We start from the raw sequence: 24,997 nt of genomic DNA, 5'->3' as shown, positions 1-24,997 counted from the left end.
CCTACTTAGCCAGCTGTCTACACGAGCAACCACACAAACAGACCAAATGACTGTACCTCCTCAGGCAAGCTGACCACCAAGTCATTTTTCGTCTGTCCAACCAGCGCCTGCCAGAAGTATTCACTGCACGCGGCCAGCACAGCCCGGTGGGCCCGGAACTCCTTCCTTTCCACGATCAGAGTCACGTCACAGAGAATATCCTTTTTCCGCTGGTCATTGAGGCCCAGGAGGATGTTGGTGCAGTGGACTGTGGACTCATACACATACATGGGGGAGTCAGGCTTCTCATCCACAGACATGCCGTTCACACCCTGAAACAAAGAAAGAAAGGAAGGGTCACCAGGGCTACCTGAGTCAGATGTAGAAGGTGAGAAGAATGTCATAGTTCCTGTGTCCCACAGACAGGAGCCAGGCAAAAAGGAAAGCTGTCCATTAGCGCATTCACGTTCAGCACAATGAGCTCAGAAAACACATCTGGAAAGTCACGTTCAGTGGCTGATTTTTATCTTTCCCACTCATTGTGCCCTTTCACCCCCTGGAACAAAGCCAGGCCTTTTAATAAAACACTCCAGAACATTTAAAAACACATATGCACTCTAAAACTTGGTAGTTTGGATTTTGCTAGGCGACTGAAAAGGGAATGTCCACATACACATGGTTCCAATTCAAGTATCGACTGAACTTTGTGTTAAGGAGAAATGAATCATTTAGAAGTGTTTGCTATGCTCTCTTGACAAAGTACCTGTAAGCTCCTAGGTTGATGTTTGGCTAAGATGCCAAGCAGAATAAATATCTAATCACAATACATCATTGACCAAGTGAAGTAAACCACATATGTACTAAAGGGTCAGTAGAGTGACCTATCACAATTGCCCTCCGCCGCTTCAAGACAAAGCGTAACCAGTGGAATGCTGGTGTTGCTCAGGAAAAGCTCTTGAAAAGAAGTGGACTTGTGCTGCCATTATCCCAGCAGACTTGATATACATCCTCTTTAAGGAAACACAATATATCACATTCAGAGTCATAGAAAAGATGTATTCCACAGTGAAGACTACTTTTACAAAAGGGTTCTTTGCTGCAAGAAGTATCCACTGATGTACTTGAGGAAGTCGTATCTGTAATTAATTTACATACCATAGTTTTTCAGAAATGTCTACTACTACAAATTCCAATCAAGTTTTGCTTTCCTTTTGGCTTCATTCTTATTTATTTTAATAACTTTAACCCACAATAAATTGTGTATAGTTATAGTGGGTGGTTTGATACATTTGAGCATATGTATGCAACTACGAAACCATCATCACAATCAAGACAGGGAAATCTACATCACCAGAAGAATCTCTCTAGGCCTCTCTCTGTACCCTCCCCTTCCCCCCAAAACCACAGGTCTGCTTTTTGACACACTATATTAGTTTGTATATTCTATATTTTATGTAAATGGACTCCTACAGATTATGTTCTTTTATGTCTGGCTTTTTTTTTTTTTTAAGATTTTATTTATTTTTGACAGAAATCACAAGTAGGCAAAGAGGCAGGCAGAGAGAGAGGGAGAAGCAGGCTCCCTGCTGAGCAGAGAGCCCAATGCGGGACTCCATCCCAGGACCCTGAGATCAAGACCTGAGGTGACAGCAGAGGCTTTAACCCACTGAGCCACCTGGGCGCCCCTATGTCTGGCTTCTTTTACTCAGTGTGGTTATTTTGCAATTCATCCAAGTTGCAAGCATCAAATGGTTGTTCCTTTATTGCTGAGTAGAGTTCCATTGTATGGATACAGCACAAGTTTTAAACCATTCATCTACTGGAGGGTCTTTGGGTATTTCCAGTTTTGGGCTATTACAAATAAAGCTGCTATGACTTAGTGTATAAATCTCTGCATGAACATATGCTTTCATTTATCTTGTGTAAATTCCTAGGGGTAGAATGGATGGATCATTTGGTATGTGTAAGTCTAGCTTCTTGAGAGACTGTCCCTGTTTTCTACAATGGTTGTAGCATTTCACATTTCAGCAGCAAGGTATGAGAGTTCTAGCTTTCACATCCTTGCCACCAGTTGTTAAGCTCAGTCTCTCTAATTCTGGCCATTCTAATACCACAGTATCTCTTTGTGGTTTTATTAATTTGCTTTTTTTCTAATGACTGAAGACGCTGAACATCTTTCGTGTGCTTATTTGCCATCTATTTACCTTCTTTGGAGAGATGTGTATTCAGATTCTTTGTCCATTTCCTCCTGGTCTGTTTCCTTATTACTGAGTTTTGAGCATTCTTTAAATACTCTGAATAAAAGTCCTTTATCAGATATGTGATTTGCCAGTATTTTCTCCAAGTCTGTAGCTTATCTTTTCATTCTTTTTTAAAAAAATTATTTTTATTAGCATATAATGTATTATTGCCCCAGGGGTACAGGTCTGTGAATCATCAGGCTTACACATTTCACAGCACCCACCATAGCACATACCTTCCCCCAATGATCGTAACCCAACCACCCTCTCCTTAACACCCCACCCCCAGCAACCCTCAGTTTGTTTTGTGAGATTAAGAGTCTCTTATGGTTTGTCTCCTTCCCGATCCCACCTTGTTTCGTTTTTTCCTTCCTTACCCCCCACAAACCCCCACTCTGCCTCTCAAATTCCTCATATGAGAGAGATCATAATTGTCTTTCTCTGAGTGACTTATTTCACTCAACATAATACCCTCTAGTTCCATCCCCATTGTTGCCAATGTCAAGATTTCATTTCTTTTGATGGCCATCAAAAGATGAATGGAGGGGCACCTGGGTGGCTCAGTGGGTTAAAGCCTCTGCTTTCAGCTCAGGTCATGATCTCAGGGTCCTGGGATGGAGCCCCGCATCGGGCTCTCTGCTCAGCGGGGAGCCTGTTTCCTCCTCTCTCTGCCTGCTTCTCTGCCTACTTGTGATCTCTGTCTGTCCAATGAATAAATAAAATATTTAAAAAAATGAATGGATTCATCAACAGATGAATTCAACAGATGAATGGATAAAGAAGATGTGGTATATATATACAATGGAATACTATGCAGCTACCTTTTCATTCTCTTAAGAGTGTTTTTCAAAGAGTGGAAAGTCTTCAACTGATGAAGACCAATCAAGCAATTCTTTCTTTTATGGATGATGCTTTTGGTGGCATATCTAAAAAAAACTTTGCCTAAACCAAGGCTATATCTTTTTTAGATTTATACAGATATTACTATTTTAGAGTAATTATAAATGATTTTGCTTTTTAATTTAAATTTCTAATTCTTCATTACTAGTATATAATAATATAAATTGTTTTTGTGTATTGATCTTGTGTCCTGCAGATTTTCCTAATTTGTTTATTAGTTCTCACAGTCTTTTTTTTTTTTTTTTCTTTTTGGTATTAACAGATTTTCTAAAATATACATGCTGTCCAAATGAAGATATTTTACTTCCCTTCCAATCTGAAAGATTTTGGTGTCTTTTTCTTGCTTACTGCATTGGCTAGAACCACTAGTGCAATGTTGAATAGAAATTGTAAGAAAAAAGATCCTTGCCTTGTTCCTGTTGTTATGGGAACACTTCATCCTTTCACTGTTATTTATGATGATAGGTATCAGTGCTTCATAGATGCCCCTATTGAGTTGAAGAAATTTCTTTCTATTCCTAGTTTACTGGGAATTTTTTTTTTTTTTAATCAGGAATGGATGCTGGATTTTGTTAAATGTGTTTTCTACATGTACTGATAATCACACAATTTTTTAGTGTGTTGATATGAATAATAGGATTGATTTTTGACATTAAATCAACTTTGCACCTCTAAAAATAAACTCCTCTTGACCATAATGTATTTGTTTTGTTACACATTGTTGGATTCATTTTTTTAACATTTTGCTAAGAAATTTTGCTGTCTATGCTCATATGGGATTTTAATCTGTAGTCTTCTTTTCATATATAAGTATTTAATCAGGGTAATGATGGTCTCGCAAAATGAGTTGGGAAATATTTCTTACTCTTCAGTTTTCCAGAAGAGCTTTCATAGAATTGATATCATTTCTTCCTTAAATATTTGATAGAATTTACCTGTGAAATCTCCTTGGCCTGGAGTTTTAACTACCAATTCAAATTTTTAAAAAATTGTCAAATTCATTGGCATAAGGTTGTACATAATATTTCCTTCTTTTCCTTTTAATATCAGTAGAATCTATGTTGGAATTCACATTTCTGATATTGGGAACTTGGGTAATTTTTCTTTCCTTTCTGATCAGGTTGGGTCGAGATTTTTATCATTTTTATAAATATTCTCAAAGAACTAGACTTTTGTTAAACTGATTTTCTTATTATTCTATTTTTATTACACTGATCTCTGCTTTCATTGTTGTACCCTTTCTTCTGCTTACTTTAGGCTTTAATTTGCTCTTCTTTTTTATTTTTATTACCTTTTATTATTTTTAAAATTTTATTTTAACTCCTATATAGTTAACATAGTGTTAATTAGTTTCAGGTGTAAAATGTAGTTATTCACTAATTCTATATATTGTATACTCAGTGCTCACCACGATATGTGTATTCTTAACCCCCTTCTGCTATTTCACCCATTCCCCCTGCCCCATCTCCCTATCTCCCCTCTGATAACCATCAAGTTGTTCTCTATAGTTAGGTATTCTTTTTTGGTTTGTCTCATTTTTTTCTTTGTTCATTTGTTTTGTTTCTTAAATTCCATGTATTAATGATATCATATGGCATTTCTTTCTCTGACTTATGTCACTTAGCATTAGACTCTCTAGATCCATCTATGTTATTCCAAATGGCAAGATTTCATTCTTTATTATGGGTGAGTAATATTTCATTATATGTATATATACACACCACATCTTCATCCATTATCTATTGATAGACATTTAGGCTGCATTCATAATTGACTATTGTAAATAGTGCTACAATAAACACAGGGGTGCATATATCCTTTTGAACCAGTGTTTTTGTATTCTTTGGGTAAATATCCAGTAGTGAAATTACTGGATCATATGGTATTTCTATTTTTAAATTTTTGAGGAAAATCTATAATGTTTTCCACAGTGGCTACTCCAGTTTGCTTTCCTGCCAACAGTGTAAGAGGATTTCTTTTTCTCCACCTCTTTGCCAACATTTGCTGTTTCTTGTGGTTTTGATTTTAGCCATTCTCATTGTAGTTTTGTTTTGCATTTCCCCAATGATTGCTGATGTTGAACATCTATTCATGTTTGTTATCCATCTCGATGTCTTTGGAGAAATGTCTGTTCATGTCTTTTGGCCCCTTTTTAAATCAGAATTTTTGTTTTTTGGGTGTTGAGTTTTGTAAGTTCTTTATAGATTTTGGATACTACTAATCCTTTATCAGATAAGTCATTTGTAAGTATGTATCTCCTCCCATTCATCAGGTTGTCTTTTAGTTTTGTTGACTGTTTCTTTTGCTGTGCAGAAGCTTTTAATTTTAATGTAGTCTCAATAGTTTAAATTTTTGCTTTTGTTTCCCTTGTCTCAGAAGACATCTAGAAAAATGTTGCTATGGCTGATATCAGAGAAATTACTGCCTGTGCCCTCTTCCAGGATTTTTTACAGTGTTGGGTCTCACATTTAGGTCTATAATCCATTTTGAGTTTATTTTTGTGTATGGTGTAAGAAAATGGTCCAGTTTCATTCGTTTGCACTAGCTGTTTCAGATTTCTCAACACCATTTGTTAGAGAGACTTTTTCCATTGCATATTCTCACCTCCTTCATTGAAGATTAATTAACCATTAATTTGCTTTTCTTTCTCTAGTTTCCAAAGGTGGAAGTTGAGTTCATGATCTAAGAGCGTTCATCTTTCCTAAGAAAAGTTTTAATACTGTACACTTCAGTCTAAGTACTGCTTTAGCAACATCTCACAAATTTTGAAATGCTGTTTTGATTTTCATTAGTATTAAAATGCTTTCTAATTTCCCTTTCTTTCTTAATGTATAAGTTATTTGAAAATGTTACTTAGTTTCCGGGCGCCTGGGTGGCTCAGTGGTTAAGCCGCTGCCTTCGGCTCGGGTCATGATCTCAGGGTCCTGGGATCGAGTCCCGCATCGGGCTCTCTGCTCAGCAGGGAGCCTGCTTCCTCCTCTCTCTCTCTGCCTGCCTCTCTGCCTACTTGTGTTCTCTCTGTGTCAAATAAATAAATAAAAAATCTTTAAAAAAAAAAAATGTTACTTAGTTTCCAAATGTTTGAAGGGGTTCAGAGACCTTTCTATTATTGTTTTCTGATCTAATTCCATTGTGATCAGAGAACAAACTTCGAATGACTTCAATCCTTTTAGTTTTTGGACACTTGTCTTATATCCCAGATAGAGACTATTTTGGTAAATATCTCATATGCATTTGAAAGGAATGTGTGTTCTGTTGTTAGCTGGAGTGTTCTGTAAATAACAATTAAGTTAAATTGTATAATCAGTGTTCAAATTCTCTGTATCTTTACTAATATTCTATCCATGGGTTCTGTCAAGGTATTAAGGAGAGTCACTGAAACCTCTAACTATAATTGTAGATTTATCTATCATTTTTGCTTCATGCAGTTTGAAATCCTATTATTAGATGCATACATGGTTAGAATTTTTATTTTCTCTTAATGCATTTATTCCTTTATCACAAAATGACCTTTTAATTCCTGCAAATATTATTTGCTTTGAAATCTAATTTGTTTGATATCAATAGTCATGTCAGCTTTTTGTAATTAGTGTTTAGCATTCGTGTCAACATCTTTTGCCCTACTTATCCTTTTAATCTATTTGTGTCTTTATATATAAAGTGTATTTCTTGTAGGCAGCCTATAGTTGAGTGTTGCTTTATTAAAAAAAAAAAATCCAAGGGTTGCCTCAGTGGCACCGTCCGTTAAGCACCAGATTCTTGGTTTCAGCTCACATCATGATCCCAGGGTCAAAAGGCTAAGCCTCACATCGGGCTCCACTGGTTAAGACTCCCCCGCTCCACTCCTGTCTCTCTAAAATAAATCAGTGTTTAAAAAAATCCAATCTGATAATTTCTGACTTTTAATTCTAGTGCTGATATCACTTGCATTTAATGTTACCATTGACTTGGTGACTTGGTGGGGCTCAAATATGCCATTTTGAAACTTGTTTTCTCTTTGTCCCATTTTTCTTTGTTCCCTTTGCCCTTACTCTCTGTTTTTATATTAACAGGATTTTATATTTATGATTCAAGCTTATCCCCTTTATTGTCATGTTGTTTTGTTATTTTATTGGTCACCTAGGGTTTGCAGTATGCTTCTTTAAATAATTGCAATCTATCTTTAAGTGATATTATACCACTTCATGTAGAATATAAGAATCTTATAATATTATGCCTCCATTTCTCTCTTCTGGTCATGCGTTTTACTTCCACAAATGTTATAAATCCCACCCTACCTTGTTATTATTTTTATTTAAACAATGATCTTTTATAGAGATTTAAACAGCAAGAGAAAATGTAGACACTCATACCCACACATTTTTCTTCTGCCTGAGTATTTCTTTTAATATGACTTGTAGTGTGGCTATATTGGTGTCTTAGTCAGCCTCAGATGTTATAGCAAAATAGAAGAAACTGGATAGCATAAACAACAGAACTTCTTTCCCATAGTTCCTCAGTCTGGGAATTCCAAGATCAAGGTCCCAACTAATTTGGTTCTTTGGGAAGGACTCTTCTTGGCTTGTGGATAGCTGCCTTCTCACTGTCTTTGCACAGGGAAGAGGGAGAACTCTAGTCTCTCTTTGTCTTTCTATAAGGATACTAATTCCATCCTAGGGGCTCCCTCCTCATGACTTCATCTAAACCTAATTGCTTTCCAAAGGCCCCATCTCCAAATATTGCATGGGTTTAGGGCTTTTGGAGGTGGACATAAGCATTGGTCCATCATTGTTGGCGATAAATTCTTTCAGTATTTGTTTCTCTTAAGAAGTCCACTGCCAGGGTGCCTGGGTGGCTCAGTGGGTTAAAGCCTCTGCCTTCAGCTCAGGTCATGATCCCAGGGTCCTGGGATCGAGCCCTGCATCAGGCTCTCTGCTCAGAAGGGAGCCTGCTTCCTCCTCTCTCTTTGCCTGCTTCTCTGCCTACTTGTGAGCTCTGTCTGTCAAATAAATAAAATCTTAAAAAAAAATTTAAAAAAAGAAGTCTACTGCTTTCATTTTTGAAAGTTATTTTTGTGGGGGAATAGATTCTAGATCGACAATTGTTTTCTTTTCAGTACTTTGAAAATTTTATTGCACTGTCTCTTCATTTGCATGGTTTCCAATGAAAAATCTGCCTTCATCCTTATCTTTGTTCCTCTATATGTAATTTTTTCCCTCTTCTAGCTACTTTTAAGATTCTTTATCCCTGTTTTGAGCAATTTGATTATGAAGTGCTTTGGTGTAATTTTTTCATGGTTTTTGAGCTTTTTTGAAAGGGTGGGTAAAGTTTTCACCATTTTGAAAGCATGTCAGACATTATTTAACTACCTAAATGAAGACTATCTGAAACCGCCCACAGCTCACAATGCTCTGTACATTTTTCTTTTTGGTAGTCTTCTCTGTGTGTTTCATTTTGGACAGTTTCTACTGCTAGGCCTTCAAGTTCACTAATCCTTTCTTCTGCAATATCTAATCTGCCATTAATTCCTTTCACAGTAATTTTCATCTCAGAAATTGTGGTTGTCATCTCTAAAAGTTCCATTTGGGTCTTTTTATATATCTCCCACAACTTGCTTAAGATATTTAATCACTCCTCTAACTTCTTGAACATTTGGAATACAGTTATAATAACTATTTCTGTCTGTTAATTCTAACATCTGTGTCAATTCTGGTTTAGTTTTGATTGCTAGTTCTCTTCATTATGAGTCATATTTCCCTGCTTCTGTGCATGCCTGGAAAGTTTTGATTGGAGCCAGACATTGTGATTTTACCTTGTTAGATGCTTGATACTTGTGTGTTAACATTCTTAAACTTTGTCCGAGGACTCCGCTGAGTTATACAGCAACAGTTTACTCCTCTAGGTTTAGATTTTGAGATCTGTTAGGTGGGAAGAGCAGCATTTAGTCTAGAATTCCTTCTTCCTCACTACTGATTCAAGACTCTTCTGAGTATTTTTACCCAATGTCCCTTGAATTATGGGATTTCTAGTCTGGATGCTAGGAACAGGTATTATTCCTGATCCTCTGTGAGCTCTGAGTACTGTTCCTTCTAATTGTTTTGGGTGTTTCTTTCCTCATTTTTAGTATTTTTCTCACACACATGTGCTAATGAGTACTCTGCAGAATATTTAAGGGAAACCCTCTGCAGATCTCTGGAATTTTCTCTCTATGATGCTCTCTCTTCTTTGCTATTCTGTTTTCTGAAGTGTAGCCACAACAGTCTCTCCTGACTATTAGCTCTGTCTCCTCAACTCAGGAGTCAGCCAAGATCTTCTTTGGTTTATCTTTCCCCTACCATTGTCTGGAAACACTCTCAAAACAGTAAGCTGGGTTCAGCTTGTTTTTCCTTCTTTTAGGGATCAATGTCCTTTGTTGCTTGGTGTCCAATGTCTTGAAGAGCATTGTTTGATATATTTTATTTATTTTTATAGTTGCTTCAGGTGTAGTAAATTTAGTAACTCTAGTACCTGTCACTCCATCTTGGCTGGAAGTAAAAATCCTGGATTTAGTCTTTATGTTACAGTTACACTGAAAAAATTACAAACAATTATTTATCACTTTGCTAAACATATAGTGTAAATTTTGCTCTACTATAAATGATGATTTATAATACCTAGCTTACAAAAATGTTTTTGCAAACAAGAACTTTTAGTTCTTTGAATTCCAATAAAACATAAAGTGTCTGTAAGTTTTATTACCTGGAATCATTTTTTATGCAAAAGGATAGCATTTTAAGTGACACAATTCAGTTACAATGACCATAATCCATGGAGCAAGACTGAGTTTGCATGGCTTCTGTCTTTATGACTAGCAAATTGCTGCTAAAATCTTTTTTTACCTAGTAAGAAGAACAAATTTTTTCCCATTTTCTCAAGATTAAATGATTATTAAGAAAGCACACCACATCGTACAGAAATCAACATTATTTCCCTTAATTCTGTGCATCTGGGACTATAGAAATGTCACTGTCCCTGTCCCATATCTTCATATTAACATTCTCAGGTCACAATAATAAGTCTTCCCTAAGGGGACCTTCTGGAAAACAAATTATTTCCTTAGCTCGTATTTCCTTCTTTTTACAGCATGCACCAGAATTCTACCCAAGAAGTATATATATTGGGGAGTATTGAAGGGATCCATCAGCAAGCTCAGTTGTTGACAGTCATACGATTAGGGACAAACACAAAGGGATAGGTCGATACTGGCAAAAAAAGTCTTGTAACAGCTTGGGAATAACTCCTCATTTTACTCATGATGGAAACCCCACTGTCCAGTGTATAGGTATTGATGAACCAGGCCAGTGAGGGACAGAGTCACAAATAAATGATGTCACATAGGAGGTGAGATATAAGAGTTGCAAAAAATTCTAGGGTACCCTCTTCATGTGGAGGGCACATGAGTTACAAAGCCCACAGTACTTGGATTTTCTGCCAGTGATATGTACCACAGATCTCAGAGTGATCACATGGAAGGAATGTGTGATAAGAGTAGCAGCAGAGCGGGCCACCATCTCCCAAAACAACCTCGATGACTTGGCTGAAGGAAGGTGTGACTTCTTTCTGTACATTTCCAGGGCCTAAGTCCTGTAAAACTTTACCATGGACCACAGTTCCAAGGACTTCTGAACTCAGTCTTGGAGTTAAGCCTGTGAATAACCCATGTTTCCCATTGATGTTCACAACGTGCTGAGCATAACAAAACAGACCTGGAGGCTGCATACTTGCCACCCCAAAATATTTCATCCTATTGTTGGGGGAAGAGGCTCATATCCCACTTGGATGGATACCTTCATGTACATGAGCTGCTAGAACAGGTTGGTGAGACCAGACCCCAGGAGCACCTGACTGGTCTTGACTGCCACGACGGCATACAGAGGCCAAAGACAAATATTTCCTATTCTGGCATCTTTTACATGAAATATTTTCAGGATTTTCTTATCTCCTATAGGTGGTCTCACGTCTGATTTATTTTTTTCATTCTTAGTTCTCAAATTAATACTCCTCTCCTATCACGTTTAGTTTTCATAGTCTTTGGAAATTTATTTATTTATTTATTTAAAGTCCCAATAGCTTACATGTAAAAGGCAGTACTCAAAATTAGGTGCAAAAAGTAATGTTCTACAAGGTAAGTGGTATGTGTAACTCATAAAAGCAAGAGATTTGTAAGAGAGATCTCGTTTTTCCAATCCATTTATGGGTAACTAATATTAATGTACCTCCACCAAGAAGAGAGAAGCTTGCTACAAAGGATACAAAGCCTTAAGTTCTTTCATGAAACATGAAATGAAAGAAAGTCAAAAGAGAAATGAAAGTGAGGTGCAGAGGAAGGAGGAGTATACCCGGGATCTAGGTCTTTTGATCCAGCTCTGGCACTGACCAGCTTTGCGGATTATGGATAAGCTGCTTAACTTTCTCTGGAACTGCTTCGATATTTATAAAACAAAAAGTCTGAACTAGAAGATCAGCAAAGTTCTTATATATCTATAATTCTCTGAGTTTTAGACTCTATAAAAGAATCTAGTTGGTCACAGGCAGTGGGTCACCATCATCGTAGTTGAAAGAAGGTAGCTTTACTTTGGCCTTCTAAAGACCATTCGTATAACCTCTACTATTGTTGTTGATGTTGCATGGCTTAAAAGAAACTGCCTCTGCAGAGGTGGTTACAGGTTATGGGATGGACAATATAAAGGAAAAAACCAAAACCTTCTGGGAGAGAAGGAACTAACACCTCAACCCTTGCTCTCACAGATTCCAGGTTAGGAAGATCCGTCTGGATAGACCATGATATCCCTGAGTAAATGGAGGAGAACAAGTAAGTCCCTTGAGGTGAAATTACCTTTTGGAAATGGAGAATCCAGATCTAGGAAGACATTTTGGTACAATATGTGGTGCTAATGCCATTAGCTCTTTCGATCCTAGACATCCTAGCCCATAGTTTTGTTCTGGGAACCATGGCTGAGTAAGGGAGTATAAGCTAAAAGAATTATTGCACCTGGAAACCCCAGTATGGAGTTCCACTGAGGTCCAAACAGGGGCCTGACTACTACACAGCAGCCCTGGATGAGAGTCTACACCACCAGGCGGGGAAAAGTCATTAATAGTGGTGAAGCCAAGGCAGTGTAGTGTGTGGGCTCTCAGATTCCAGTTCACAAGGAAGATGGTTCCTTTCTGGTCTAAGATATTTGGGAGGAGGGGGCCTCATGGAAGGATTCAATACCCTGCAATAGGACAGGTTTGGGAAAATAAAGGGGCTATGGTGATGGATGTTCCCTGAGTCGATGAAGAGGCTATGATAGTCACATGAACACGGACATCTGTTTTTTGGGTTAAACCTTCCAGAGAGTTTTAGAAGACACTTAAAACAGATCATATCTGTTCATCAAATGGTATAATCTAAAATCTATAATTTCCATGAAGCTGTTGCTAGACTTTAACCTGTCTGAGGATTTTCTTGCTTTTATTACATTATTCCTGGATAATCCTTCCTTATGCTATGCCAGCACCACTCTCTTCCTCTTGGCCTTTACATTCCTATTGGATCTTATCACACCCCTCACTGTTGGCCCCTCTTCAAGCATAATGGAACATACTGTTTCTTCTTCTTTTAGAAATCAGTCAGCCCTTCTCATCCTCCAATTACCACGGGTGCTCTTCTAGGAACTCCCTCCAACTTGTCTGTTTTTGACTCACCAATACCAACCTGAATTCCATTTCTCCTATCACTGCATTATGTCCCATTAAGTTTTTTCTTTTCCACTTGCTTTGCTAATATTAATTAAAAAACACCCCCCGCCCAAAGCAGCAAATCCTGAAATCTGCAGCAGGACCCATGGGATCTAAGAATGAAATACTTTGTAGTGAGTAACAGAGCCCAGAATAGCATGTAGGAGTCTGACAGCCAGTCTTTACACTAAGCATTAGACAATGTGTTAAAGTGTGTAGACATTAGCTGAAATCAGATTGTAAGGAAGCCTTCCAAAGGTTCTGATTTGGGTTTTGGCTGGATCTCATTCTTCTTTTTGTAGGCCAAAAAACCCAGCTGCACATGTACATACACATATACCCCAATCATCTTATCATATGGTTCAGCAGTAAAAGTTAATTACTATTATTTTCTCATAATATGCTCACTCTTTAAAAAAAAAACCTACACAGACCACAACTCTTATCAGAGACATAATATTAATGAATACAGACTTGCTTATTCATTTCCTCATTCAGTCTTCATTCATTATTGGTTTACACTCAGAAATTAAAACATCTGACACTTAGTTCTGAAGGTTAAAAGTATAAATCAAAAAACCAAAAAGAAAAAAAAGTCTACAGTGGGAAATGTGAGAAGCTGAAATTCACAAAAAAGTAGAATGTTACGTTTTTCAGACAACCTGTCATGTCTAGAATGGTTAACATGAAAAGAAATGAATATGCCTTGCAGGTAATGAAAAAGACCAAATTATAAACCATTTCATTTGAAATTCCAACCACATTTCCCATAGAAACAGGGCATTAAGTAAATAATTCTGTGAATCACACACTAAATTATTTAGTAATTGCTGAGTAAATTCCTGTTCTTATCAAGCATGTTTTTTTTAAAAAAGTTATTTACAATGAAACTATAAGTGCTAGTTTTTATAAAAGAAATTTATCAAGTCTATAGAAATTTTAGAGTGCATAGTGGCATTAAAATTACTAAGTTATTGCTTTTGGATTGGAAACACTTTTCAATCGCATCAAGACTCAAACTTCTTACTTAAAGTGGAAAGCAATCCAATTTTGGTATTTTATAATGGAAAACTGCAGTGCTTGTCATTTAATGTCTCTAATGCCTTAGATAGCTAGAGTAAGGGCCTGACATTGAGCAGCTAAAACGTTCCGTGTTCTTTATTTACTCAAACACTCCATCTGCGTGTGTGCTCGTCAGTGCCAGGGGAACTGAAATTTAAGGCTGCTGTTAGAAGGAAGCACTTGCAATTGTATCATCAAATCCTTAACAGCTCTGAATGGTTCTCGTACTTCAACATAAGCTTCCATCTTCTTTGACCTTTTGGGAGGAAGTTCAATTTATTGACACAGTTTGTGACAATGGTTTTTACTGTATAGTTGAAAGAAAAAACATAAAGAATTTAGGGACAAGGATCATAAGCCCCAATTTTTGGGTAATTTTTGTTGCTGATGTTGTTTCACTCATTAAAAAAAAAAAGACCAAAATAAAAAATAATCCAAGCTTTCTTTAAATATCTCGTAATAAGACAGCGATAAGGAGTCACACTTCTATGATTAAATGTGAACTCTATGGAGAGGCAGGCTGTGACGCGGAGGCTGAGCTAGAAGTATTGGAATGTAGGTAGCAGACAGTCCCCATCAGAACACCACCAGCATTTTTCACAGAGCTAGAACAAACAGTTCTAAAATCTGTATGGAACCACAAAAGACCCTGAATAGCCAAAGCAATCCTGAAAAAGAAAAGCAAAGCATCATGATTCCAGACTTCAAGCTATATTACAAAACTGTAGTTGTCAAGACAGTATGGTACTGGCACAAAAACAGACACACGGATCAATGGAACAGAATAGAGAGCCCAGAAATAGACCCTCAGCTCTATGGTCAACTAATCTTCGACAAAGCAGGAAGGAATGTCCAATGGAAAAAAGACAGCCTCTTCAACAAATGGTGTTGGGAAAATTGGACAGCCACATGCAGAAAAATGAAATTGGACCATTTCATTCTCTTCACACCACACACAAAAATTAATTAAAAATGGATGAAAGACCTAAATGTGAGATGGGAAACCATAAAAATTCTAGAGGAGAATTCAGGCAGCAACATTTTTTACTTCAGCTGTAGCAATCTCTTATTAGACATGTCACTAGGAGCAAGGGGAACAAAAGCAAAAACGAATTATTGGGACTTCATCAAGATAAAAATCTTCTACATAGTGAAAGAAACAATCAATAACACTAAAAGGCTGTCTAGGGAATGGGAGAAGATATTTGTAAATGACATACCTGATAAAGGGTTAGTATCCAAAATCTATAAGAGCTTATTAAACTCAACACCCAAAAAACAAATAACCCAGTTAAGAAATGGGCAGAAGACATGAATAGACATTTTTTTAAAAAATTTATTTATTTATTTGAGAGAGAGACAGTGAGAGAGAGCATGAGCGAGAAGAAGGTCAGAGAGAGAAGCAGACTCCCGTGTACCTGGGAGCCCGATGTGGGACTCGATCCCGGGACTCCAGGATCATGACCGGAACCAAAGGCAGTCCAACCAACTGAGCCACCCAGGCATCCCTGAATAGACATTTTTTCCAAAGAATACATCCAGATGGCTAACAGACCCATGAAAAGATGCTCCACATCACTCGCCATTAGGGAAATACAAATCAAAACCATGATGAGATACCACCTCACACCCCTGTTGGTGGGAATGCAAGCTGGTGTGGCCACTCTGTGGAGAAGTATGGAGGTTTCTCAAAATGGTATGGAGTTTTCTCAAAAAGCTAAAAATAGAACTACCCTATAATCCAGCAATTGTACTACTAGGTATTTACTCAAAGGATATAAAAATACACATTCAAGGGGGCACCTGGCTGACTCAGTCAGTTACATGCCTTACTCTTGGTTTCAGCTCAGGACATGATTTTATGGTCCTGAGACTGAGCCCCTCCTGCTCTCACTCTCTCTCTAAAAAAAAATATAGAGATGCCTGAATGGCTCAGTTGTTAAGTGTCTGCCTTTGGCTCAGGTCATGATCCTGGGGTCCTGGGGTCAAAACCCACATCGGGCTCCCTGCTCAGTGGGAAGCCTGCTTCTCCCTCTCCCACCCCCATGCTTGTGTTCCCTCTCTCATTGTGACTCTCTCTGTCAAATAAATAGAATCTTAAAAAAAAAAATACATTGAGGGCGCCTGGGTGGCTCAGTGGGTTAAAGCCTCTGCCTTCGGTCAGGTCATGGTCTCAGGGTCCTGGGATCGAGCCCTGCATTGGGCTCTCTGCTCAGCGGGGAGCCTGATTCCTCCTCTCTCTCTCTGCCTGCCTCTCTGCCTGCTTGTGATCTCTGTCTGTCAAATAAATAAATAAAATCTTAAAAAAAAAAAAAAAAGAAATACATTGAAAGGAGTACCTGTACCCTGATGTTTAGAGCAGCATTATCAACAAAACCCAAACTATGGGAAAAGCCCAAATGCCCATCAACTGATGAATGGATAAAGAAGATACAGTGTACACACACACACACACACACACACACACAGAGGCATCCTACGCAGCCATCAAAAAGAACGAAATTTTGCTATTTGCAAAATAGCAAAATGGATGGAGTGGATGGAGTCAGAGTGTATTATGCTAAGCAAAATAAGTCAGCCAGAGAAAGACAAATACCATATGATTTCACTCATATATGGAAATTAAGAAACAAAATAGAGGAATATACAGAAGGGAGGGGGAACAAATCATGAGAGACTCTGAGCTACAGAGAACAAACTGAGAGTGGATGGAGGGAGGAGGAGGGGATGGGCTAGACAGGTGATGGGCATTAAGGACGGCGGCACTTGTTAGGATGAGCCCTGGGTGTTATATGCAAATGATGAATCAAGGCACCATACTCCTGAAACCAATATTGCACTGTATGTCAACTAACTGGAATTAAACAAAAGAAGAATAGTGGTAGCAGGCCATAGGTGTTAATTTAAAGATAATAAAGAATTAAAGACATACAACACATCCACCAAACTGGAAAGAACTAAAAAGTCTAGCAATTTCAAGTGTTTGTGGAAATGTTAAGCAACGGGGATGGATCGATTATGACCGAATATTTCCATTCCTGGGGTCCGCCCAAGACACTACTGTATGTCTGTTAACAGGAACTCTGTATTAGAGTGCCCACAGCAGGGGCGCATGGGTGGCTCAGTCAGTTAAGCGGCTGCTTTTGGCTCAGCTCATGATCCCAGGGTCCCAGGATCGAACCCCACATCAGGCTCCCTACTCGGTGGGGAGTCTGCTTCTTCCTCTCCCTCTGCCTGTTGCTCTGCCTACTTATGCTCTCTATCTCTCTATCAAATAAATAAATAAAATCTTAAAAAAAAAAAGAGTGCTCACAGCAGTGTTGTTCAGCATCCCTCCCAATAGAAACAATACAATGTCTGTCAGTATAATGAATAATTACACTGAAGCATACTCCCAGATTCATACATTGGGAAGACACAAAGCCCATAAGAGCCACATGCAACAACATGAATGATTCTTACTAACCTAATGTTGAATACTGAGTTAGAGAAGCAAGACACAAAATAATAACATACAATTGGATTCCTTTATATCAAGTTCAAAAATGGGCAAAAGTTAAATATCTAAGGATACATACATAGGTGATAAAACTATAAAGAAAAGACTCAGAACAGAGTTTCCATCGGTGGGGAGACAGTTGTTATATCAGCCAGTGGTACTGTGGGGGGGCGGGCTCAGGGGTGCTGTCAGAATGTTCTTTTTGTTAACATTGGTGATAAGTAGCTGTGCCTTCACCTTGTGTTAAATCATACCTCGGTCTCTGCACTTTGCTATTATATAAGTAAAAAAACCGTCCAGCTTGCTCCAAATTAAAGATTGTAGGAAAGGGTTAACAGCTCAAGTTACCTGCCTCAGGCTGTACAACTTAATCATGAAAGTCCTAAGGTGGACTTCAGGTTTCAAATGGAAACATACAAAATCTGCAAAAATGGGCCAAATATGGGGAGGAGGCCCTTCAGGTGGTGGTGAGAAATCTAAGCCTGGCTTCTGCCCCAGAGCAGGACCCTTTTTCAGAGACCTTGGGTTTCATCTTCTATTGTGAAATCCAAATCATTTCAAGGCACTTCCAGGTCTCTATCTCTAAAATGAGGAAACAGATGAGGTGACTTGCAAAGCGTTGCGAGTTCTAATTTCTATGATTCCATGAAAGGACAAAGGCTTTAGGAAAAACCTGAAACACGAGCTTCTCTACCTAAACAGTTCTTGAGAAGGCTGTTTCCGAGAAGTTAGAGGTGGTCAAAAAAACACAGCTGTCTGGAAGGGAGACATGCCATCATTGGGGGGGGGGTGCGGGGGGTTGGGTAAGCCTGGTGGTGGGTATTAAGAAGGGGGTGCACGGCATGGAGCACTGGGTGTGGTGCATAAACAATGAATTTTGGAACACTGAAAAAAAATTAAATTTAAAAAAAAAGGAAGAAGAAGAGAGGAAGACTTGCCCAATAATGGTGCGAATTTTTCCATCTTATGAATAAGTCAACCCAAAGAAAGGGTGAAGCAATGGAACACAGTGCTCAATGGTACTGAGAAGTAGTTCACTTTGCTCTCTTCTTACTCCTCTCCCTGAAAACAGTGCTCCGGTCAGGACATTCTCAGAGGCTGTCTCACCAATGCGGCTGTGGAATGAAGGAGGGCGCTCGTGGACTCTCCCTGTCTGAGTCTCCACCCAGCAACAGCACGTGAGACAACCCTGCCTGAGGCCTGGGGGGCACACTACGGCTTGGGTTTAACAAGGACATAGAGCCTCCCCTGTCAAAAAGTAGATGAAAGAGATTAAATTCTTTGAAATTGATGGGTGAAGAGGACTCCCCACCAGGCTGTCCAAGATGCAGTTATTGTCAGTGGCAAATGAGGGAGGGGCATGTGTATGGTTAAGGGAGGAGAAGGAGCAGGCAGAAAACGTGGAATTAGGGATTGGCAGATTAGGATGTGCGGCTCTGTGAGCACCTACCCAGCTGCTCTTTGCTGTATGTTGACGTTTGTTTTTGGTTCTTCTGTGATAACCCACCAGCGAAGGGTGAAGCCCAAGTCCCCATTTATTCTGCTGGGGTAGGTCCTTTTCTACCCTTGACTCGTTTTCTTTTCTATCTTGTCACTTCCAGTTTGTCTCCCACACTACTTCTTTGTCTCTGGGTTCTCCATTTATATTCATTTCTCATACATCAATCTCTGCTTCCTATTAGCATTTGCTTCTTGCCTATTAGGAGTTAGAGGACAGAGAGAAGTCATTTCTTTTCTACATTTTTCTTTATCAGGGCATCTGTGGGAAATAGTTTCTCCCGGTATCCCCTTCCCTTGCCTTCTAGCCGGAGAATATTCCCCTAGAGCTCCGTGCTGCTAATGTGAGAAGAAATTATGAACAGTGATTAGGAGGCTAAACGAGGGTGGTGGGACCTATTTACTTCATTAGGTTCCTTCAGGGAAAAAGCCAGGATGGGGAACCGAGAGATAAGGGTTAATACTAAAAGAATAAAAGATCCATTTGACTCAGAGCAATCTTCAGTCTGCCTGGATTCTAGCAGACACCCTTCTCCATGGGGAAATCATTACAGAGAAATGACATGCAAAGTACTCCAAAAAGCTTATGAGTCAAACCAGAGGGAGGATGACTCAACGGATCATGTTACGTTTTAATAGAAGTCGCTGCAGATCCGTACCCGGTGCACAGTTCAACACAGGGTGTGCAGCCCCTCCCCAAAACTTCTCCATCGAGTGGGAGGGGAGTTCCCAGAGCCTGACAGAAATTATTCTGTCTTAGATAAGAACCAAGTCAAAACTCACAACAGAGAATCAAAGACTAAGAAAAGACAACAGATAGTCAAATGCAGAAAAAAGGGGAGACTGCAAGTGGGTCTGACTCCAACGGCAGCATTACTGTCAAACCCAAGACTGTCGAAAACGGAACTCGGTAATTAGTGGACTTCGAATCTGGTGACAGGGAGGGGAGGGAGAGGTTGTAGCAGAGGGAAGCCGGGAAGGAAGGAGGAAGAGAAGATCTATGTGTTATAAATTTAAAAATGTGGTCTGGAGAATTAACTTCAAAAGATACCATGTCATTACTGCCAGAAGTTCACTGCCAGGTCAGTGCCAACACTCGGCTTGCGCGTCCATCCAAGTCAAGAAACCCCGTCAGGGCTGCCAGGGCTCCCGGCACATTTTCTGAGCTAGTTTATCACTGGTAGTTGCTAGTAAGTGCAACCTGCCAAAGGCAAATTTATCTGATGGGGAGTTCTGCTGCTAGAGGCTGGACTTTCAACTCGAACTCCTTTTCAGGGGGTCGGGGTCAAATCCAGATCTGATGGTCCCTGACGAGTTTCTATGGCTCTGGTTCTGGGGCTATTCATCCTTGCGGTCTCTCTCGATGCTTGCCTCGCTCCCTGGGTGGGCACACTGCTTACAGGTGGGGAAGGAGACAGAAGTGAGTTTCCAAGGCTTGGCAGATATACCGCTTTCACAGAAAAGGTACTTAATAAAAGGAGACTTGTTTCTTTCATGTAGTAGGGTCTTTTGGACCTCATGATTCTGTTCCACAACACGATCCTCTCTGCTGTGACGCAAGCTGGAATGGACGAAGTTGAGATTGCAAGCAGTTCAGCTGGTGAGTAAAACAATCACAGCTCCGCACCCATGGCAAGCAGCATTTCGTCAGGGCAGAGGAGTCCTCTGGCTCAAAGGTCATCTTGGGAAGTGCTTTGGGAAAGGTTTGGGAGTTTCTGCCAAAGCCTTGGCACCCTCGGTCCTATTTTTCCTATTTAGAAGTAATTAAAACCATGAGGCTAAGACCATTGGTTGGCAGTGCGTTGAATTCCGCAACCGGTAATAAAAGCTCTTGGACCATCTGTCACAATACAGGAGATCGAACGGAGGTGGAAGAGGAACACATAGGTGAAATGCTCTCCTGGGAGTCTGGGGAGAAGGCAGGTCAGAGGAGAGAGAGAGGGGCAGCGGGGGAGGAGGGAGAAAGGATGTGCTCGGAGCCTTCCAAGTACCTGTCTGTTCCTTGGCAGCTTCTCAGAGTGATGATTATGGTTACCAAAAGGCAGGTCACAAATGCTTCCGGACATCGAGTATGCTATTTAAAATAGGAGTCCTATTTTATGATTATACCAGCACAATTCACAGACAGCATTTGTACCCCACAAGATATGCTTCAGATAAAACAAAGCGTATGAAAGAAGAAATTATTTTCTAAGTCACTCATTATAAACAGTCAAAGCTGCAGTGCGGCAGGGGAGAAAATACCCTTTCTTTAAATGGTAAGAAAGGGGTCTGACGAGGGCCAGCCCTTTAGCCACATGCTACTGGAGAGGCACAGGGAAGCCTCCAGAAGCACCAGGCAAGAGGAGGCTTCTCAGCACTTTCTTGACTCTACCATGTACTAGTTTCCCATTTCTTCTCTCATCTCGAGGTTGAGGAGCCTCTTTTGAGTTCCTGCTCCTCTACCTCTACCTGCTTCGAGTCCCTTTTTGAGTCCCACTTCCTAGCTGTAGGGCTTTGGGTACGTTAATTAGATTCTGTAATCCTTGGTTTTTCCAAGTGCAAAATGGCTGGGAAGCATAACAGATGAAGAGAGAAGGTATTTAGGACGGCCTTTGTTTTATAGTAAACCCTCCACAAATAAAGGCTATGATGAAAGGAAAATTCATTTCTTCATACATTATATAAATCTGTAATTCTGCACAGGCTGAGTTTCTTACAGCGAGGTAAACCTGGACTGCACGAGGAAGGATGTACGTCTGCGTTTGCCAGATTCGCCTGCTCAGGCTTGGGGAAAGGCCAATTTGCTTGCTTTCCATCCATGGCCTGTGAGAAAATAATAGGACAGTGTGTGGGATCTGGCACTTTCTGGCAACTTGGGCCACGGCATCACTGCAGCCTTCCCTCTGTAACATCCCACGGTGACCATGAAGGTCAGAGAAGGCAATAGATCTGAGGGCTCTCTGAGAAGGACAAAGCACTTCGCTTGCATCAGAAATTATCCTCCCCACCATTTGACTAATTCTACACAGCATTATATCAAGACTGTCTGCTCTTATGGGCACTTAACCCTGATATATTTCTCTTTCATGCCAAGAGAAAGCATCTGGCAGATGGGGGACTTGCACTGATTCTCATCTCCTAGCATTTTCAAAGATTCTATCCCCTTCTATTTGCTAAAAGTGCGTGCTTTGAATAATCCCACTTTTCTATTACAGGCTTTTTTTGGTTTTCTCTCTCTGCGACCTTTTGGGCACGTTTCATTCAAATCAGAGCCCCCCTTCAACACGAGGCGCTGTGTGGTGTAGCACTGATGAACCAGCCCCCAGAGCCACTGATGGCTACACCCCCTCAGACAAATCATGTCAGCTCTCAGGAAGGATTTCCCATCATCAATCCCGTTGTCACGAGAAGGAAATCATTCAAAGCGCAAACACGCCAAGTGTTTAGAACAATTCCTCACTAAATACTATATAGGTGATAGTGTGTGGGAGCAGGATAGTGGGATGGTTGAGAACGCAGGCTCTGGGCCAGGCTGCCTGGCTTTGAATCCTGATTCTGCTATTCACCTTGGGCAAGTCACTTAAAGTTTCTGTACCTTGGTTTCCTGATTTGGATGAAAAGTGTATGATAAAGAGCACCTCTCACGAGGTTGTGAGGAGTAAAACACTCCACATGTTTGTTCCCTAGTTCATTCATTCACTCGTCCAACAAGTAGTAAATGTTATATAAAACCAGCTCCTTCTTGACCATGCCACCTGCTTGCATTCACCTTTCTTTCCCAGACTGATCACGGCTCATCCTTTTGCCTCAGCATCTCCTGCTCGCAGCCCTGCCTGCACCAGTCTGACTCTCCCACCTGCCTTCCTGTCTCTCAGAATGACAGCAGCTCTCTAACTGCATGGATTTAGGGAAACAGGAGCGGGGCTGGAAATCTGCAGCTTAACCCCCATGGCAGCTGATGGAAGGCAGCCCTACAAACCTGGAACGTCTGCCCTGCCACTTCCTAGAGCTACAGAGAGGACTACTTACATCTTAAGTCTACTTAAGTCTTTCTTCCTTCTCCGTCTCCTTATACGTGGGGAAGATCAAACAGGCCTCCTAGGACACTCTTCGGAGATCTCAGTGTGATGGCTCACTTCCTGACCTCCTTCGGGCCTTTGCTCAGATGCGGCCTTCTCAGGAAGGCCTCCTTGACCAACCCATGTAAACCCTAACCCCAGCCTTCTGCCCATACTCCTCTTCCTCTCCTGCTTCCTGCTACTTGTATTTCTGCCGAGGTCTCCTTTGAACCTACTTCTCTGAAGCTGCCTGGTTTTTCTGGCTTCCAGGTCACCTTACGTATCCATGTATCCACAGAAAACTCAGTCCATTCTGAGTAATGTGACTGTTAGAGGAAACGAATGATCTAACCTCCGAGATACGCAAGCCAGATAATGGGAAGGTGCCAAAGTTATAGGAAAAGACTGGACTGACGCAGCGAAGGAAAGAAAAGCTAACATGTAGAGAGTTTCTCGGTGGAAGGGTCTGAAGTGTACTTTGTTTCCAAAGCTTTCTGGGTGCCATCATTCACGAACAGGGAGACCTCTTCTTTCTCTGTTGTTCTGTACAGGGTAGGTCCTTACAGAGAATAATTCAGCTGTTCTACCCTGTAAAAAACCTCCTTACTCCCACTTCTGAAGGATCGCTCTGATTCCCTCCAAGTTCATGGTCTCCCATCCCAACGGCCACACCGGTCACGCCCTCTCTTTCAGCAACACCTATGCAACCAAGCCCTCAGGAGATGATGGCCACATAGGACCCTGGATGGCATCCTCAAGATGATCGCTATTTTTCAGAGTGTGACTTTGGCCGGGCTTCTGTTGCTCTGGGACCATACACAGCTCTGGGGGCTTGGGATGGAGAGAAGATGGGAAGAAGAAGGCTTCCGATGTTTACTCCAAAATCTGACAAGCAACTCTCCATCAGAAGCCAAAGGAATGGGCCTTAGTTCTACTTGCGTGGTCTGATCACAAACTCCTCTTTAATAATTTATAATTTGGAATTATGAGACATAGGAGCCAGCACGACCAATGTAAAAATAAACTTCTCATGATCTTCCCGAGAAAGTGGAGGTGAATTTGCACAGCAATCCCCAGGAACAATCCCCTGTGGATTGTTTTCTGATCAGCTTAAAAAGGACTGATTAAAAACCAGCATATGCATATGCATTATAGAATTATAGAATTCCATACCACAGACCTTCAAAATTCTTTGGAAAGAAGAAAGATGTTCACTCGTTTAAAAACAAAACAAAACAAAATAAAACAAAACCAAACTGCAACCTGTATGTTTCTAAAGGAGACACCCGAAAACCAAAAAAAGAAAAAAAAAAGCATCACCTTAAAAAAAAAAAAAAAAAAAAGTGCCACAGCAGAAGTTCACATAAAATGCTCCACAATGTTTCTTTTCAATAGAACTCAGGCTGAGGGAAAGACATTCTTGGATTCTGAGCTTTGACTGGTTACCTAGGTTGCAAAGGATACCAAAAGAGACTCACACCAGGAATTCTTAGTTAGACTGCCAGTCAAGGAAAAGTTCATAATCCTTTCAGATTTTAAATTCTGTGTGTCTGTGAGGAGGAAAACCAGTCAGTATTTTGGACAATTGGAAAAGAAGATTAGACCAGACTTTGTCTATAAAGACTTTGTACACCGTGGGTTACACTCATCAAAGGTATCGGGAAATGGCTTTTTGGGCTAGAGCACTGCTATTCCCTTTTTGAAAATGTGGTTTTATGGGGACTGCAGATTGTTTAATTAGGATGGAAACTGATACATAGAAAAACACATGAACTGTATCTAGTGTATTAGCTTGATATTCATAACCAACATCTGATTGTTTCAAATTGACCAGATTTGAAATCCATTAAAATTTCTTAATTATTCATATGTGCTCACAGTTATTGCTTTCTTTTAAGGAAACATGAAAGACTTAGTGATTAATATACGATTTCAAAAGCTTTCTCATACAGATTGGACTAGACTCCATGGTCTTTACAGAATGATCATTACTTAGTTAATGAACTCAGCACACTGAACATTTTTCAGCCACCTGAAAC

General features: G+C 40.1%; 1 protein-coding gene and 1 pseudogene across 1 annotated transcript in view; both read right to left on the bottom strand.

The window, feature by feature from the left end:
- Nucleotides 1-24,997, bottom strand: part of BACH2 (BTB domain and CNC homolog 2) — a 148,398-nt gene that overhangs the window by 79,463 nt on the left and 43,938 nt on the right. The window contains 1 exon segment of the mRNA XM_013063724.2: nucleotides 57-311. Within this exon segment, the coding sequence (XP_012919178.2) occupies nucleotides 57-299 (243 nt within the window). The 5' untranslated portion in view covers nucleotides 300-311.
- On the bottom strand, nucleotides 8,147-13,647 carry LOC106007274 (annotated as a pseudogene).

Source organism: Mustela putorius, unplaced genomic scaffold (assembly GCF_011764305.1).
Source record: "Mustela putorius furo isolate JIRA1106 unplaced genomic scaffold, ASM1176430v1.1 tig00000166_pilon_pilon_pilon, whole genome shotgun sequence".
Classification (NCBI taxonomy): Eukaryota; Metazoa; Chordata; class Mammalia; order Carnivora; family Mustelidae; genus Mustela; species Mustela putorius.
This window is presented reverse-complemented; position numbering and strand designations above follow the sequence as displayed.